The following is a 16,350-nucleotide window of genomic DNA, read 5'->3' on the forward strand; positions in this document are numbered from 1 at the left end:
TGGAGCGCCCCGGAAGCAGCACGGACTGTAAGTATGCTGCTCCCCCGGTCCCCGCTCCTACTATGGCAACCAGGACTTTAATAGCGTCCTGGCTGCCATAGTAACACTGAAAGCATTTTGAAGACGGATCCGTCTTCAAATGCTTTCAGTACACTTGTGTTTTTCCGAATCCGGTGTGTAATTCCGGCAAGTGGAGTACACGCCGGATCCGGACAACGCAAGTGTGAAAGAGGCATATTTTTGGGGGCCTGTAGTCCACTGGCCTGCAGCAAAATTGATATATATTGACTGTCAAATATACCTCCAGCTACATAATCACTTGTTCTTTTCTGTACGGTGCATGCATAATTTTTGGGACCTGTAAAACTGGCCAACGGTAAAATTGCTATACGGTGACCTCGTAATGTACCTCTCAGCCACATATGCAATCAAAACTTTAGAGAAGGTCACATTAAGTTCACCTGTAAAGGTTAGAGTGTATTTTAGGTTCATCCTCAAATTTCACCCACAAGCCAAATATATCCCTAACTTTTTGTGAGTAGTGTACAGTATATATCATTTCCCATATGGGATACAAATGATGAAGTGAAAATAATGGCCAGCTTATTCACTACAGAGATCTTAATTGTCTTTTTCTGAAGAACGTTTTGAACCAGTAGAAAAACACAAACCTTTAAGTTACTTTTACGGGTTAAGCTACACAAAGTTATCGTATTATGATCTTAATGTAATAGTAATTCATGTTTCCATTATTTAAAAAATAATAATAATCTAAATTCTACTGAAACTGCATGATCATTTGTACATCCCTTATGATTACTGTGGTTGTCATTTTGCCACTGTTAATGAAAGAAAAGGTGTTTTAACCTCAGGATAATTATGGTGAGGAGAGCATGTTATTGTTTTTTTTTTGTCTCAGTGGAGGGTCCATTTACATGTCTGCAACTGTTATGCAGTCCCCACAAACAACAAGCCCTAACACACTGCCATCGGCAGAAAAATATAAAAGTTGTGGGTTTCAGAATAAGGCAACACAAAGCTATCTTTTTTAAATTTTTTTAAAATAATATTTTTTAAAAATAATAAAACATAATAAAACCATATAAATGTGATATCTCCCACATAATGAAGTTAAAATGTCATTATTGCCACATAGTGAACATCTTAAAAAAAATCTGAAAGCAGTGGTTTGATTTTTCATACTGTGACCCCCAAAATTGTTTTTAAAGTTGCACTGTTTTGCCCCAAAATGGTGGCATTAAAAATACAACTTGCCCTGCATAAAACAAGCCCTCATACAGCTATGTTGATGGAAAAATGAAAAAAGTTTTCTCTTTTGAAATGCAGAGATCAAAAAGGGGCTTTTCCATAGTGGGCAACTGCAGCTAGCTTTCATACTTGTGTCGGTTCACATTTAGCATTTTATATGATTGGATTACACTTGGCATAATATTATGCAGTAGTTTAAGTTTATCGTATGATTTACAAATGTGACAAAGTATATATCTGCATATATCTATTGCATTGCACCCATATTGCTCTTGCTTGAGAAATACAAGGGCGAGACGTTCTCGTCTTGCTAAATTAATAGCTCACCTTCATTTTCAAGGGCATAAATTCTTCTTGTGGTCAGACATGTATTGGGAAAGGAATCATCAGGACAATGTGATATTAAAAAGAGCTGATTTGATTAAATATAATGTCAGCGGTTTTATTTAAACTCCCGTCTCACTTTCCTCTTGCCTCTCTCTTATTCTCGTTCCTCAGCTTGATCATTACTCTCCAGCAACATACAGCCTGCCTCCTTCTTCTGAGACACAGTTTAATGGACCAAAGGCCCTTTTCTTGGGAAGAGTGTTAGGTAAGTGAAGTGTTCACAGTCATGAAATACAGGCTCTGCAGGACTGTGTCACCCTACTATAACTGTACTTTATGGATTACATTGAGGAGCATCAGCATGAAATTATTACTGAGGTAAATATTTTCCAGAGAGCTTGTGTTCCCCAATGGCAGACACATTTTTCCCGTGTCACCTAAGACAATGTTCAATATATCTCTTTATCAAGAAAGGTCATTTAGATCACTGGGTTGTGGAATGGCATGGTTATGGTAAAGGATTGCAGCTGGTTATTTTATGTACAGCTATAACCTGAAGGAAGACATTCAGAAACTGGCTTATGTATGAACAGAATTGGGATCCAACATAGTTTGTAATTTCTGAACCCTGATGCACAAAACCTGGGAATCACAATTTAGAACTATCAAAGCTGTGACTAGAGGCATATAGTAGAATAAGCGGATGCAGAGGTATCGGTCACACGCAGCCATTGATGGAACCCAAAAGTCTCTGGCTGTGACACCAAATACTACATGTGAAGTCAGACTATCATAGCTAATAGCTTTGAAATAGCACTGCCAACTTCTAATCTGTGTTGGTCAGTCATACAACCAGTGTCCACTAGTGGATTAAACAGCCAGATTCCTTCAACAGTCCAGTAGTCTGATAAAACCTGGATGGTCCAACTGCACTGTAACCTCAAACAGTCCAACAAACTATGTGGTCTTGTAATTCCTAGAGATCCAATTCTTTGCAATCCCTTGTAGTCTAGCAAACTTCCAATCACCGGTGGCCTAGTGGTGTTATCATTTATGGTGGTCCATTGGGGGTGTAATAAGTGAGAATACACAAAAAAAAACTTGTAATATACCTATGTAACAATCATACTATGATCATGTGCTCATCCAGGCCTAGGTACTAGGACTCCCTGATATGCCTCCATACGAATGTAACCTTTTATGGCCTCATCTACCAATCACTACAGATCATATTGATATCTTGCCCATTCTAACGTAACATCCCTTGGCAGCAACTGGACAACATGGTCATGTAAGATTAAATCATACTTGCCAATACACATGAAACATCTGGGAGTCTCCTGGAAAAGGCTAGACGTCATGAATTCCTGGCAAATATGGACACCAGAGAAGCCTTCTAGGAACCACTTAGAAAGCAGCGCTGAATTAAAGAGGTTCTTTAGGATCCTGATATTTATGACATCCTCAGGATAGGTCATTAATATCCAATCAGTGAGGGGCCAACATGCAGCAGCCCCACCGAATAGCTGTTCCCTGTAGCCTTTGATCTGGAACTAGCACTTTGAGTGAAACAGGCTGTGCTTGGTTACTGCAGCTCAGCTCCCATTGAAGTGGGCAAGAGCTGAGCTGTAGTAAGCCAGCATGACCACTACACTTTAAATGGAGCTGTGCTAGTTCCAGTGCCAGAGGCTGCTGAAAACAGCTGATTGGTGGGGGGGTGTTGTGTCAGACCCTGTGGATGGTCATTAATATCAAGAGCCTAGAAAACCCCTTTAAGGGTAACTGTATGTGGCACAAGGATGCTATGTCATAGGACTCTGCCTCAACATCTAAGCACACATTTAGGGGAATGAACTGCAGATAGAAAACAGGATGTGGTCTGTTCTGTGAAAAGGACCGCATTATGCCACGCTCTGGCCTCCTGGAGGCCACATTGTGGTACTTGTCAAGTATGCATTATATACTGTAACTATTTCCTAGTATATTCACAGGCCTGACAAGGAATGGAATAGAACTTGTCTTGCAGAATGATGGAAACCCAACAGATCCTATTATAGTCAATGGGGTCTGTTGGGCACTGTTGCCCTCTGTCATGTGTCGGGTCTGGTACTTCTGTCTCTTTTTTTTCCTACTTTTTAAAAACAGAAAATTCACAACCGATGTGAACATAGCCTTAGAAGGCTTTGAAGCTGATAAGATCTCTATATGGATGGGTTTAATGAAAAGTATGGGCCACAAGACAGTTCCTAGATAAAAGCAGCGGTAACACTGGTATACAGTTTCTTTTCACACTTTAAATACATACTTTTATACTTGACCCTAGTGTATGAGAAAGACTCAAATGTGAAGACAGGGACTGATGTGGGTATACAGTTCTGAAAAATATGTTAAGCACTGATGAGCAACAGAAAAAAATACCTTTTTGTTTGTATACTTGCTGTTAACACACCAATACATCTTAAAATAATTATCAATGTTGTTTATGTCAAAATATAACATATACAAAAATGCACTAGCTGATAAACATGAAATAAGCATTTGAAATTCCAAATTTATACATAAAATGAAAAATATGTAATATCAGTTGAGAACAGCAGATGGCAGTAATGCCCCACAAGTTAACAGTAGAGCTGGATTTTGTGATTTTTCTGTAATGTCCTAAAGGTGCTTCATGACCATAATAACAACATCACCACAATGCTGGCTTTATAGCATAAAAAATTTACTATAACTGGAGAAGGCATTGGACTTCTGGCACTTCGGATGTAATATGGAGTACTGGATTTTTAACACTGACACTATATAGGCAAAAAAAAAACCTGGCCTCAGACTTCTCTTGCTGTTTCCCTTGTCCATACCTTTGAAAAATAAGCACATTGTCCCATGTTCCTACAGTATAACTGTCCAACTTCATTCCAAGTTTTAACACCAATCTTACATCCTTCTTTTCCTAGTATTAGGTAAAATTAGGAAGGTAAATTGCCTATTGGGTAGCAGGAAGGGGGTAGGTAATGTTTATTAGTGACAAGGGGTACTAAACAGCTGGGGGCAGCATTATTTTGTGCTGCACTGTGGAATTTTGTTCTGCAGTGGTGGTATTTTGTGCTGCACTGCCGTTTTACTGGCCTTGCCTGCTTCTCTTGTCCCTGCCTACATGTGTTGCCCCCATCTTCTGTCAATTTGGACACACCTACAACATAGTTTTTTTTTCCTGCATCTCCTTTTTTCCTGTTTTTTCCCCTGCTTACCACTGCGGTCCCAGGCACTGTGTTCAGCAGTGATCTGCTGCCAGTGTTTCTTTTAAGCCCTGGCCACAGCATGCTCGCTGCTTGTTTCCTGCAGCATTTCCTTAAGGGTCGGCGCACGTCACTTTCTGTGTTTTATGGGTTGGATCATGTGACCTCACCAACCAATCCTAGCCCTACTGCACATATATAAGTGGTTCAGCCTCCTTCCCAGATGCCTCAGTGTCAAGGTCCTTGTGTCCTGCTAAAGTTTCTGATATCCGCTTGTGTTCCTTGACTCTGCTACCTGTTTGATCCCTGCCTGCTTGTCTTGACTCTCCTGTTGATGACCCGGATTGCCTAACCTTTACCTGTGCCGCCTGCCCTGACCTATTGCCTGTCTGACTTCGCCTCTGCCTTTGGTCCTGCACTGTTGCTCCTGGTAATGACTCAGCCTGCTGACAATGCCTGTACCTCTGGTACCTTTCTCAGGTACCTCCTGGTCCGCCTGGACCAGCTGCCTTGTGTGCCTATCCTCCTCAAGAGATAGCGAACTGGTGTTCCCCTCGGGAAAGTCTATCCCCACCATCATACTGTGAAGATCGAGGAGTTCACTTAGACAACGCCCTTAGAGGAGGTAGGACACGTGGCACAGTGGATTCATACCCGCCACTTGAAGTTCAAAGTCTGCCCCAGTGTCCATTCATATACATACAGTAGCTTAATTCAATACTTTAATGGTTTAACTCCATTTGGTTAGACTTGTAATCTAACAGCCTAGTTTGTATTCTGTCTGTTTATGCACTAAGATGTGGATCCCATATTTTCTGAAACACATCTAAGCAAATGTCAACTTGTAATGGAGAAAGTCTTCGTCAATCAGCTTTACCCAGTGGGCGATGCTATAGGTGCTTTGGCGGTTTCCAGTTCTGGAGGAGAATATTTTCATATGTGTGAGCTTGTGCCTTTTAATATTGCATTTGTCTAAGCAATGTGGCCATAATCGTGGATAAAAACTACCCCACTCTACCTGAATAGATCAGAAAAATATAATGGGGTGGCTGTTGTCAAGGAAGGATAGATAGATAGATAGATAGATAGTTGGAAAGATAGATAGATAGATAGATAGGTTAGTTGTTTCTGCACCATATTAGACAATTATTTCATCTACTCTGCCAAGCATTTTCCTACAGAATTGAATAGTGGCAGATAACGGTACCATGGTGGAACTGAGTGACTCTCAGATGTCCTTGAGGCAGATCACTGTTCAGCGCAGTCTATTGTAGTCAGCTTTGAAGAGTCATGCTGGCCTTTAACTGGCATAGGCTTTATCTAGGGAATATGCTGGCAATCTGAATGTATCAATCTGATTTCTATAGATACACTGAATGATAAGCACAAGCCAGTCATTTCTTGAAGGACACATCTCTCTGAAAGCATTATCTTCCTGAAAGGAAGCATGTGTAATGGACGTAAAGTTATCTAGTTGTGCTTCAGATTTTAATTTTATTTGCCCTTGTGCTGTTATATGTGTTTGTCAGCTCTTTTCAGATCAGTCAATACTGCAAAACAACGTCAATCTGCATACTCCATTCCTGTGACCTTTTTAACCTAACTTATTTATGAGCTGTTCTTCTTAGGCTACTTTCACACTAGGGGATCCTAAGTACGACAAACAAGACGAAAGGAAAGAGACAGAAAATAAAATCAAGTAGAAAGGGATACATTAAGAAGATGGATGAGTTTCATAAAGAATATTAAAAATATTCACTGGTATGAATAAAATATCCATACAAAATGGCCCCAACATGCGTGCAAATACAAAAATATATTTTAAAAAAACGCATTGAAAACGCATATGGGTTTTTCAGGCACAGTTTGGAAATAGATATTTAAAGAGGATATGGGGAGAGAATAGGATGGTAAAGGAAGATGAAAAATGAGAACATAAATAAGAATAAACCAAATAAAAACAAAAGATATCCCAATAATCAAATTTTATCAAGAAAAACAGTTTAGCCACAAGTACACATATGGTATCATGAATCATGAATGTGGTAATACAAAAACATATTAAAAACACATGCGTTTTTTATAGAATAGTTTTATGAAGAATCAATATATCAAATAGGGTGTAATGGCGAAAAATAATGCAAAAATTTATGATAATGTGTCAGGTGGTGGGGTAGTATAATTTAATAGATATACCCACTTATATGTGAAGATCCATGCCAGTCTTTGTATAACCCAGAAAATGTTATCCCACCCAGTTCTAAAGTATAAATTGCACATAATGCCAGTAGCATTAACAGATCTGGTTGTATTATCTTTAGCATTGCCAAGACAGACCCGTCATTAAAGGGAATCTGTCACCTGCTTTTAACATTTTAAGCTTTCAACATTGCCATGTTCAGTAAAGTACCTTATTTCCTGCAGTGGTCTTCTTACTTTATTTCGTTTTGTCATTTTGATAAAAAAAGATATTTTACTGATATGCTAATAAAGCTCCAAGGTGCCCAGAGGGGCGTTTTTTTTTCCCAGTGACGCCCCCCTGCAGTGCCCAACCTGCCTTAATTTGAAGCGCAAGAACGCCTCCTGATCCTGAAATAACCTCCCACAGCCTCAGCAAATGGTTCTGCCCCCTCTCCACGTCATCTTCTACCTTCAAGAAATGCCCCGTTCTTTTTTCTGTCGGCCGCCAGAAATCTCGCGCAGGCGCAGTACTGCCTGCGAGATCATCAAGCTTCTGAGGGCAACAGCCTCAAAAGTCTCACTGGACATGTGCTGAGCCCAGTGACATAATCTGAGCGCTGTTGCCTCAGGAGCTTGATGAGGCAAGGTGCAGGCCGCAGGTGGTACTAATTAATACTAAGTATTAATCATAGATGTTTGAAATATAAACTGTGCAAACTTGTGAAAGTCCTATGATGCAATGACTTTTAGAGATCAGTCCATTACTGTTTTAAAGTTATCATATACACTGACGACCAAAAGGGTAACAGTGTTTTGAACTTTTGACTTTCAGGCTCCATATCTCACCATCCACAACAGCTTCAAACATGAGACTACCATCATTTTACACACAATCATCTTGGCTATCTCATTCATAAATTGGATTTCCAACTTTTTGGCATGTGATTAGTAATGCAGATTCTTATCATGTAACTGCATTGTTACTGTTTTGCTCTTGGTGGAAGAACTATATTTTTCTTCTTCTATACTACAAATTACAACCTGTTCTTACATTCCCCAATAGCTCAGTGTGTTATAAGGTTGATTCCCAAATGAAAGGCTACTTGTTTGAATCGAGGAGCAGCCATGAATAAGATTTCCAAGGAAAAGAGAAACAGCATAATCCAGCTCATCGATAGAGGTATCTCGGCCAAGAAAATTGACAAACTGCATCATGTGAGTGCCATGACAGAAGAATACGAAATGAAGTCCATCTATTCCAAAGCAAAGAGGTGGACATCCAGGAAAAATATCGGGGCCAACAAGTTGGCAAATCACAATGTCTATCAGTAATGTCGTGAAGAACATGGTAATGGAGGTGGCTGGTATGGTTCGTAATAGTGAGATCACAGACGTCCATGCAAGAATCATGCAATGCGAATTACACCAGTCTGGAATGGTGGCCTGAAAAAAGGTGAAGAAGCCTTAACTTCAATATCATCATAAGAAGCATTGGCTCGAATTTGCAAAAAAGTGTGAACAGATGACAGTAACAGTAAGATTAGAAATAGGTGATTTGGAGTGATGAAATGAAAGTCAATAGACTGGGCTCTGATGTGTGCAAATGAGTCAGGAAGAAATTAGTTAAACGGGGGCTAATAGATCGAGAAATTGAAGGAACTGTCAAGTTCGGTGGGGGAAGTCTGAAGATATGGGGTTGTTTCACAGCCAAAGGCATTGGATACTTAACCAGGATCGATAGTGGTGTCAATGCTGAGTTATATGCGAATATCCTACAAAACAAGTAACTTTATACACTCGAGTACTATGGGTATGTACTTTGTCCTGTTCCAGCAGGACAACGACTAAAAGCATATGTCGAGATTGTCAAAGAAATGTTTCCAGACCTCAACCCATTTGAACACTTGTGGGTAAAGTTGAAAGAAAAAGCTGTATTCACTCGATCAGTATACACCAGCATTGCGAACGTGTAGAAGAGACCTGGGAACAGATTTCGGTCGAGACATGCTTGAATCTGATTGACCGCATGCCCAGAACTATTGAGGCAGTGTTGAAAGCCAAAGTTGGATTTACAAAATACTAACAAAATAATAAAATAAAAAATTTAGAATTGTAGGAGCAAAACAGTAGTAATGCAGTTACATGAAAATAATCAGCATAACTAATAATATGCTAAATAGTTGCAAACCCAAGTTATGTGTGAGATGGCAAAGATGATTGTCTATAAAATGATGGTTGTCCCACGTTCAAAGCTGTAGTGGATGGTGAGATATGGAGCCTGAAAGTCAAAAGTTCAAAACATTGTTACCCTTTTGCTCGTCAATTTACTTGGAATTTTAGAGACATTGAGGTTGGACTGAAGGCCATGAACACATATTTTAGGAATGCCACATTAATCCTAAACCCAATGGCTCAGAAATTCTAGTCATTTCTGCCCTGGGTATACATACAGTGGAGGCAGAGCATGTGGTCGCAATAGAACCCTTAGAGAGTACGGGTCTGACCCTATTTGGCCCGCATTTCCTTTGATACTTGAAAAGACCTGTGGATGACTCCCCTGTCCAGAAGTGACACCGTTTTTAAGTTTCAGCAGATAAGGGCATAGGTGGGGCAGAGACTTAGTGTAGAGGAAACTAGATGCACACTTTGCTCCTGCATCAGACACCATATTCTTCTTAAAGTCCTACTGTATATCCTTCTTACATCTGTGTCCACATTGGGACTTTCTGGACCTCTTTGCTCCTTGGTCCCCACAATCCCCTATACCCTCAGTGCAAAGGAAGCCAAGTCACAGATATTGCCTGCTACTTTAAATTGGCAGTCCCACCTTTCCCCCCTGACCATGCTGTGGATGATACTTCTGATTACTTGGCATGTTGCGTACAAATCCCTATACAACCTACCCTGGAAGCCATGTCTGAACATGTGGAGAAACTCTGTAAATGCCTGGATGACCTGGAAGACAGATAACAGAGATGTAATCTCCACTTTATGAGACTACCAGTGCTAACTGTTACCAGATGCATCTTCCGTGCTAACTTTGATAAACAACTATGAAAGGGATACGTTTTCCACCATGTGTGCTGTGGAAATAGAAAACCAGATCCTCTCAAAACTGCCTTCACCCGGGGCACCACCCAAAACATTTATTACCAGATTTCTCAATTACCAGGATAGGGATGTCATCCTGTGCAATACCTGAGATGAAGAACCACTTTGTTATGACAGAGCTCAGTATTCCTAGACTATCCAGCAGAAGCATGCGCAATTCACTGCTGTCAAGAAACTTGTGTGACATGAGCATCAAGTACTCCATTACATTCCCTGTTCATATTGGATTGTAGACAATGGCAAGACTTACTTTTTTGACTATCTGGAAGTAGTTTCCCCCTTGCTCAATACCTGCCTTGCTTGTGGAGCCTGCTCTACCAATCTAGACAAAGAATGATGGCTAGAATAAGTTTGGAGTAGCTATGAACCTACTTCTTCATGTACCCTGTTTTTATGTTTCTCCACAAGGAAGGGCACTCTAAGATCTTAAGTCATACTTTGTTTTTTTCTTTGAATGATGGTTCTTGTTTCCACAGTTTGGAGCTGTGGAATGGGAAGAGGGGCTTCTTTAACACCTTTTTATTGTACTGTGGGGATTTGCTCTGATAGACAGGGTGTGCGGACGCAGTACAGAGGCAAATTACCAGTTCTTAAATCAAACTTCCATGTTTATTCACACATAAAGCAAAAACAAAACATCACTTTGCAGTTTTGGTGTTAGTTCACACACAATGGAGAGTCCACATAGCAAAAATCACCTTGTTGGTAGTTCTGCACAAATTGGTCAGAAAATGTGATCTGATCTTCATCTAGGTCACAACAATAGGCAATCACAGTCTGCTTAAACTAATAACACACAGATAATTAAATGTTACCATGTTTTTATTGAACACACCATGTAAACATTCACAGTTCAGGTGGAAAAAGTATGTGAACCCCTAGACTAATCACATCTCCAAGAGCTAATTGGTGTGAGGTGTCAGCCAACTGGAGTCCAATCAATGAGATGAGATTGGAGGTGTTGGTTACAGCTGCCCTGCCCTATAAAAAACACACACCAGTTCTGGGTTTGCTTTTCACAAGAAGCATTGCCTGATGTGAATGATGCCTCACACAAAAGAGCTCTCAGAAGACCTACGATTAAGAATTGTTGACTTGCATAAAGCTGGAAAGGGTTATGAAGGTATCTCCAAAAGCCTTGCTGTTCATCAGTCCACAGTAAGACAAATTGTCTATAAATGGAGAAAGTTCAGCACTACTGCTACTCTCCCTTGGATTGGCTGTCCTGTAAAGATGACTGCAAGAGCACAGCGCAGACTGCTCAATGAGGTGAAGAAGAATACTAGAGTATCAGCTAAAGACTTACAAAAGTCTCTAGCATATGCTAAAATCCCTGTTAGTGAATCTACGATACGTAAAACATTAAACAAGAATGGATTTAATAGCAGGATACCACAGAGGAAGCCACTGCTGTCCAAAAATAAAAACATTGCTGCACTTTTACAGTTTGCACAAGAGCACCTGCATGTCCCACAGCAGTACTGGCAAAATATTCTGTGGGCAGATGAAACCAAAGTTGAGTTGTTTGGAAGAAACACACAACACTATGTGTGGAGAAAAGAGGCACAGCACACCAACATCGAAACCTCATCCCAACTGTGAAGTATGGTGGTGGGGGCATCATGGTTTGGGGCTGCTTTGCTGCGTCAGGGCCTGTACGGATTGCTATCATCGAAGTAAAAATTAATTCCCAAGTTTATCAAGACATTTTGCAGGAGAACTTAAGGCCATCTGTCCACCAGCTGAAGCTCAACAGAAGATGGGTGTTGCAACAGGACAATGACCCAAAGCATAGAAGTAAATCAACAGAATGGCTTAAACAGAAGAAAATACGCTTTCTGGAGTGGCCCAGTCAGAGTCCTGACCTCAGCCCGATTGAGATGCTGTGGCATGACCTCAAGAAAACGATTCACACCAGACATCCCAAGAATATTGCTGAACTGAAACAGTTCTGTAAAGAGGAATGGTCGAGAATTACTCCTGACCGTTGTGCACATCTGATCTGCAACTACAGGAAACGTTTGGTTGAAGTTATTGCTGCCAAAGAGGTTCAACCAGTTATTAAATCCAAGGGTTCACATACTTTTTCCACCTGCACTGTGAATATTTACATGGTGTGTTTAATAAAAACATGGTAACATTTAATTATTTGTGTGTTATTAGTAGACTGTGATTGTCTATTGTTGTGACTTAGATGAAGATCAGATCACATTTTATGACCAATTTGTGCAGAAATCCATATAATTCCAAAGGGTTCACATACTTTTTCTTGCAACTGTATATAGTCAGAGAAATCCTGAAAACAAATTTAACAAAATATGGGTCAAATATCTTAATTCCAAAGCCACAATACTGTCTGCACCCAAGATCCATACAGATGCTCCACTCTGCCTCGAGGCACTCTAAAAGAGTCACTCTATTTTCACGCAATTTCATTTCATTTAATAGAGACTGGTGTAGCTAATGAATTTCTAAATCACTTAATTAAAAAAATATGCCTGTATGCACTTGAAGAAAGCAGTAAAGTCATAGCCACTAGGAGTCTCACGTCCACCTAAGTTGCAGTCCCCTGCCTGTTGTCAGGCAAGATCCATCCTTCTTAACAGAGACTCAGAATATGACTCACAGGAAATGGGGGCATGTCAGAGCTTGCTCTGTTCCAGAGCCTGATAAAATAACTGCTTCTGTACATCACAGGAGCCTCCTGCCTTTCTGTAAGTGTGATTTATCCCTCCATATCTGTTCTTTGAGTTCAGGTCCTGAAAACAAACATAGTGGGAAGTAAGGAAAAGGATGTCACAGCAGTACAGTGCTGGCAGAAGTGATATGCCCCCTGCTTCTGAGTGAAATACATCTACCTGTGCAGCTGAAATAGGGAATAATATGGCTGAAAACACAGAAGTTTGTGGTTTGGTCTTATTATGTGTATTGTATCTTCCTAAGTTTATGTATAGTATTTCTGTGTGTAAGCTTATTAGTATGTCATATTTCCTCTTGTTTCCCTTTTTTAAGCATTGTATTAAAGTTTTTTTTTTCTTGTCAGTCCAGTATATTGATTTACCTGAAATATTCCAATGGAGATATTCTTTCTATATGACTAAATCTTATATCTATGAATATAGTTCAATTCTTTATAAAAAATAATAAGATGAGGAATTAGCCCAAGATTTTTTTTTATATTCTTGTAGCTATTGGAATAAAGGTTATTTTTTATCATAGGGGTTTTCTTACTGTGATAATAATAATACCCTTTGATTGAGAGGACCTATACACAGTGATCGTTTTGAGTATAAAGGGGGAGGGGACAAAAACACAAGGCCCTTCTGCCTTGCCTGACTAAACCTGGCAATAAAATGGGTTATTATGGAACATTATGTCACAATGGGGAAGTCATTGGATAAAGTTGCTATGTGATTCTTTTTTCAACGTGGCCAAAAGTTACCTACTGTGCCCTAGTCAAAATCCCCAAACTTCTGCATTCCAGCAACAGGAGACAAAAGAAGCTTTGGTTCCTTTTCTGTAGTTTCTACATATTCTCAGATTGTTTTAAAACAATATGGTGCTACGAATAAATGATTAAATAATGACATGAAGAATTTTGGCTATATAGCTATACTTTCTGATTGACTGTTGGATGGGCATTTCTATATTTACATTTTGCATAAAAATGGCCCCTACATATTATGCTGGCAAAGATTACTGCAGCAAGATGGTCCTGAGTATAGAAAAAAATCTCCTGTATAATTTGGAAGGATTAAAATTCTACATGTAAGGTGTTCTATACAGAATCAATGCTCTGCTAAGAGCACTTAAAACATCTGCCCTCATCTCCAGCGGCAACTGTCCTCTGTCCAGTACATGAGCAGGAGAGGATTTGGCCACCAAGGCAGACCACACAAATATGTGGGGCCCCAGAAGGAATGATGTTGACCGAGGGGCACTTAAGGGGACATTATACTGTGTTGGGGCACATAATGGGTCATCAGATTCAGTAAGGAGCATATAAGCGGGCATTTTATTGAGTGAGGAGCAAAAGAGGGGGCATTATATTGTTTGAGTAGCACATAAGTGGGCATTATATTGTGTTGTGGCACAGAAGGTGGCATATTACTTGAGGGACAACAAAGGGAACATTATGTGATAGGGGTAGGGATTAATGATGTAACAGGGCAGGACTTAGCAATGCAACAGGGCCCCAGACAAAGGTTTGCTTAGGGACCCAAAATGGCAAATCCTCTGTATATGAGTGGGTCAAAGTATAAATCTGCTATCATTTTATTACACTGAACAGTGCACATTTATATTATTACACATATTGCTAGGCATCTTTTTTGGTTTCCTGAATTGTCCCAATTTATATATAGAATAAAAGTTGTCGTAAGCGAGGCCATATATTCCATCCTTTCCAATTAGATATGATCTCCCCTGGGACTTCTAGTATAATTCTAGTATATTCAGATAATAATTCTGAACTTGCAGGGAAGCATTAGGGAAAATAAGCATTGAAGTATCAGGCTTGTGCTGTCTCCTTTATTGAAAGTCAGAGTCACTCTTGTCATTAATAGTCCCATAAAATGGAATAGCTTATTACTCAGGAGGCCTCCATTATACTGCTTAAAAGTCAATTATTGGTACTGAGCTGTTTGGGGGGCTCGTGTCTATGGATATCGCTGGTTCTGAACTTCAAGCCGTGCTCCATTCGAGCTGCTCTACTTGTAATTCATCCCATGGTGCTAATGAGGCAGATCAGCTTCTCTGTAATATTCTCTGCAGGCAATTACATGTTTCATGAAGGCCAATTTAGACAAATACCATTATTTTCAGTGATCCCTTGTCAATCTAAAAAATCCCTTTGCCTGAAGTAGCATACCTAGATATCTCAGATATAAAATAGCAGCCATGAGAACGTGCCTATAGAACGCATGCCATGAGTATTATTGCGATAACTAATAATAGCTATGTAATATTGCTATAAAACACTGCAATTCAATTAATTAATACTTTTCTGAGAATCTTTTAAAACATGCTTTTGTAGTAGTCTGAAGTTGGCCATTGCATATAGTAATTCACAAATTCCTACAACGATACATAGAATATTAATTGATTCTCCAGCAATAATATAAGTAAGCTTGAGCAAATCAGGTTTGGATTGCTGTATCCAAACTCAATTATTTTAAAAACTACGAATATCGTCTCTGTTCTACTTTAAAATGTATGTCCTCCGCTAAGGTCTTTTTGAAGCTTCAGCAATTATTGCGAAGATTACTTTGTCTCGCCTTTATCACGTGTCACTTCGTTTATTCGCATAAATAATTTTATAAAAATACGAAGCTGAACTCGGCTTTGCTAATGAAGTTACTATATGCAATTGCCAACTTTGGATACAGCAATCCAAATTCAATTCGCTCAACCCTAAAAATAAGAATTACTTTCCTCTTGTTTCTAATAATCAGATATTACAAGTCAACCGTTCAAATGGATAGCTGACTAAAGCTGTTCTTACCTCTGACGCTGTGTTCTGGCTCATATCAGCAGTACTATGGATAGGGGATACGTTGTTGTAATGGGACAACCCCTTTAAGGGTAGACAATACTAAACGGGGTTGCCTCGCTACAGTAAGAGCTTGTTCACATCACCGTTATGGATTCCGTTATAGGTCGTCTGCATAGACCTCTGCTGCACATTTCTCTGGTTGCTTTTTTTTTTAAATGACAGAAGTGAGGAACCTTGGGCACACATAGACCCTGTCCACTACTTCTCCAGACACTCTGTCACAAATCTTCTGCCCCTGTTTCAGACCCGGGGCTGGAACACATCTGGATGTCAATGTACATGCGACAAGGCATCTGCATTTCCCATTTGGGTCCCTGTCCTGTGCTTTACCGTAAACCGGTACTCTTGTAGGGCTAAGAACCATCTTTTTACCCTCCTATTTTTTTCCTTATTCTCACACATCCATTTTAAGGGAGCATGATCCGTGACCAATTCAAAGTGATGGCCCAGCAAATAGTAGCGGAGTGCTTCCAGTGCCCATTTTAATAGCGAGGCACTCTTTTTTCACAATTGCATACTTTTGCTCATGGTCATTAAGTTTCCTGCTCAGATACAGTACAGGGTGTTCTTCTCCATCCTGTACCTGTGACAGTACTGCCCCCTGTCCCACCTCAGACGCATCTGTTTGTAGAACAAGCTCTTTCTTAAAGTCTGGGGTTATCAGCAGTGGCT

The 16,350-nt window shown here is 39.9% G+C and overlaps 1 protein-coding gene across 1 annotated transcript in view; it reads left to right on the plus strand.

Moving 5' to 3' along the window:
• Positions 1–16,350, plus strand: part of CNTNAP2 (contactin associated protein 2) — a 2,163,381-nt gene that overhangs the window by 2,088,455 nt on the left and 58,576 nt on the right. The window contains exon 22 of the mRNA XM_044295439.1: positions 1,768–1,861. Within this exon, the coding sequence (XP_044151374.1) occupies positions 1,768–1,861 (94 nt within the window). The remainder of the gene's footprint in view (positions 1–1,767; positions 1,862–16,350) is intronic.

Source organism: Bufo gargarizans, chromosome 5 (assembly GCF_014858855.1).
Source record: "Bufo gargarizans isolate SCDJY-AF-19 chromosome 5, ASM1485885v1, whole genome shotgun sequence".
NCBI classification, from domain to species: Eukaryota; Metazoa; Chordata; class Amphibia; order Anura; family Bufonidae; genus Bufo; species Bufo gargarizans.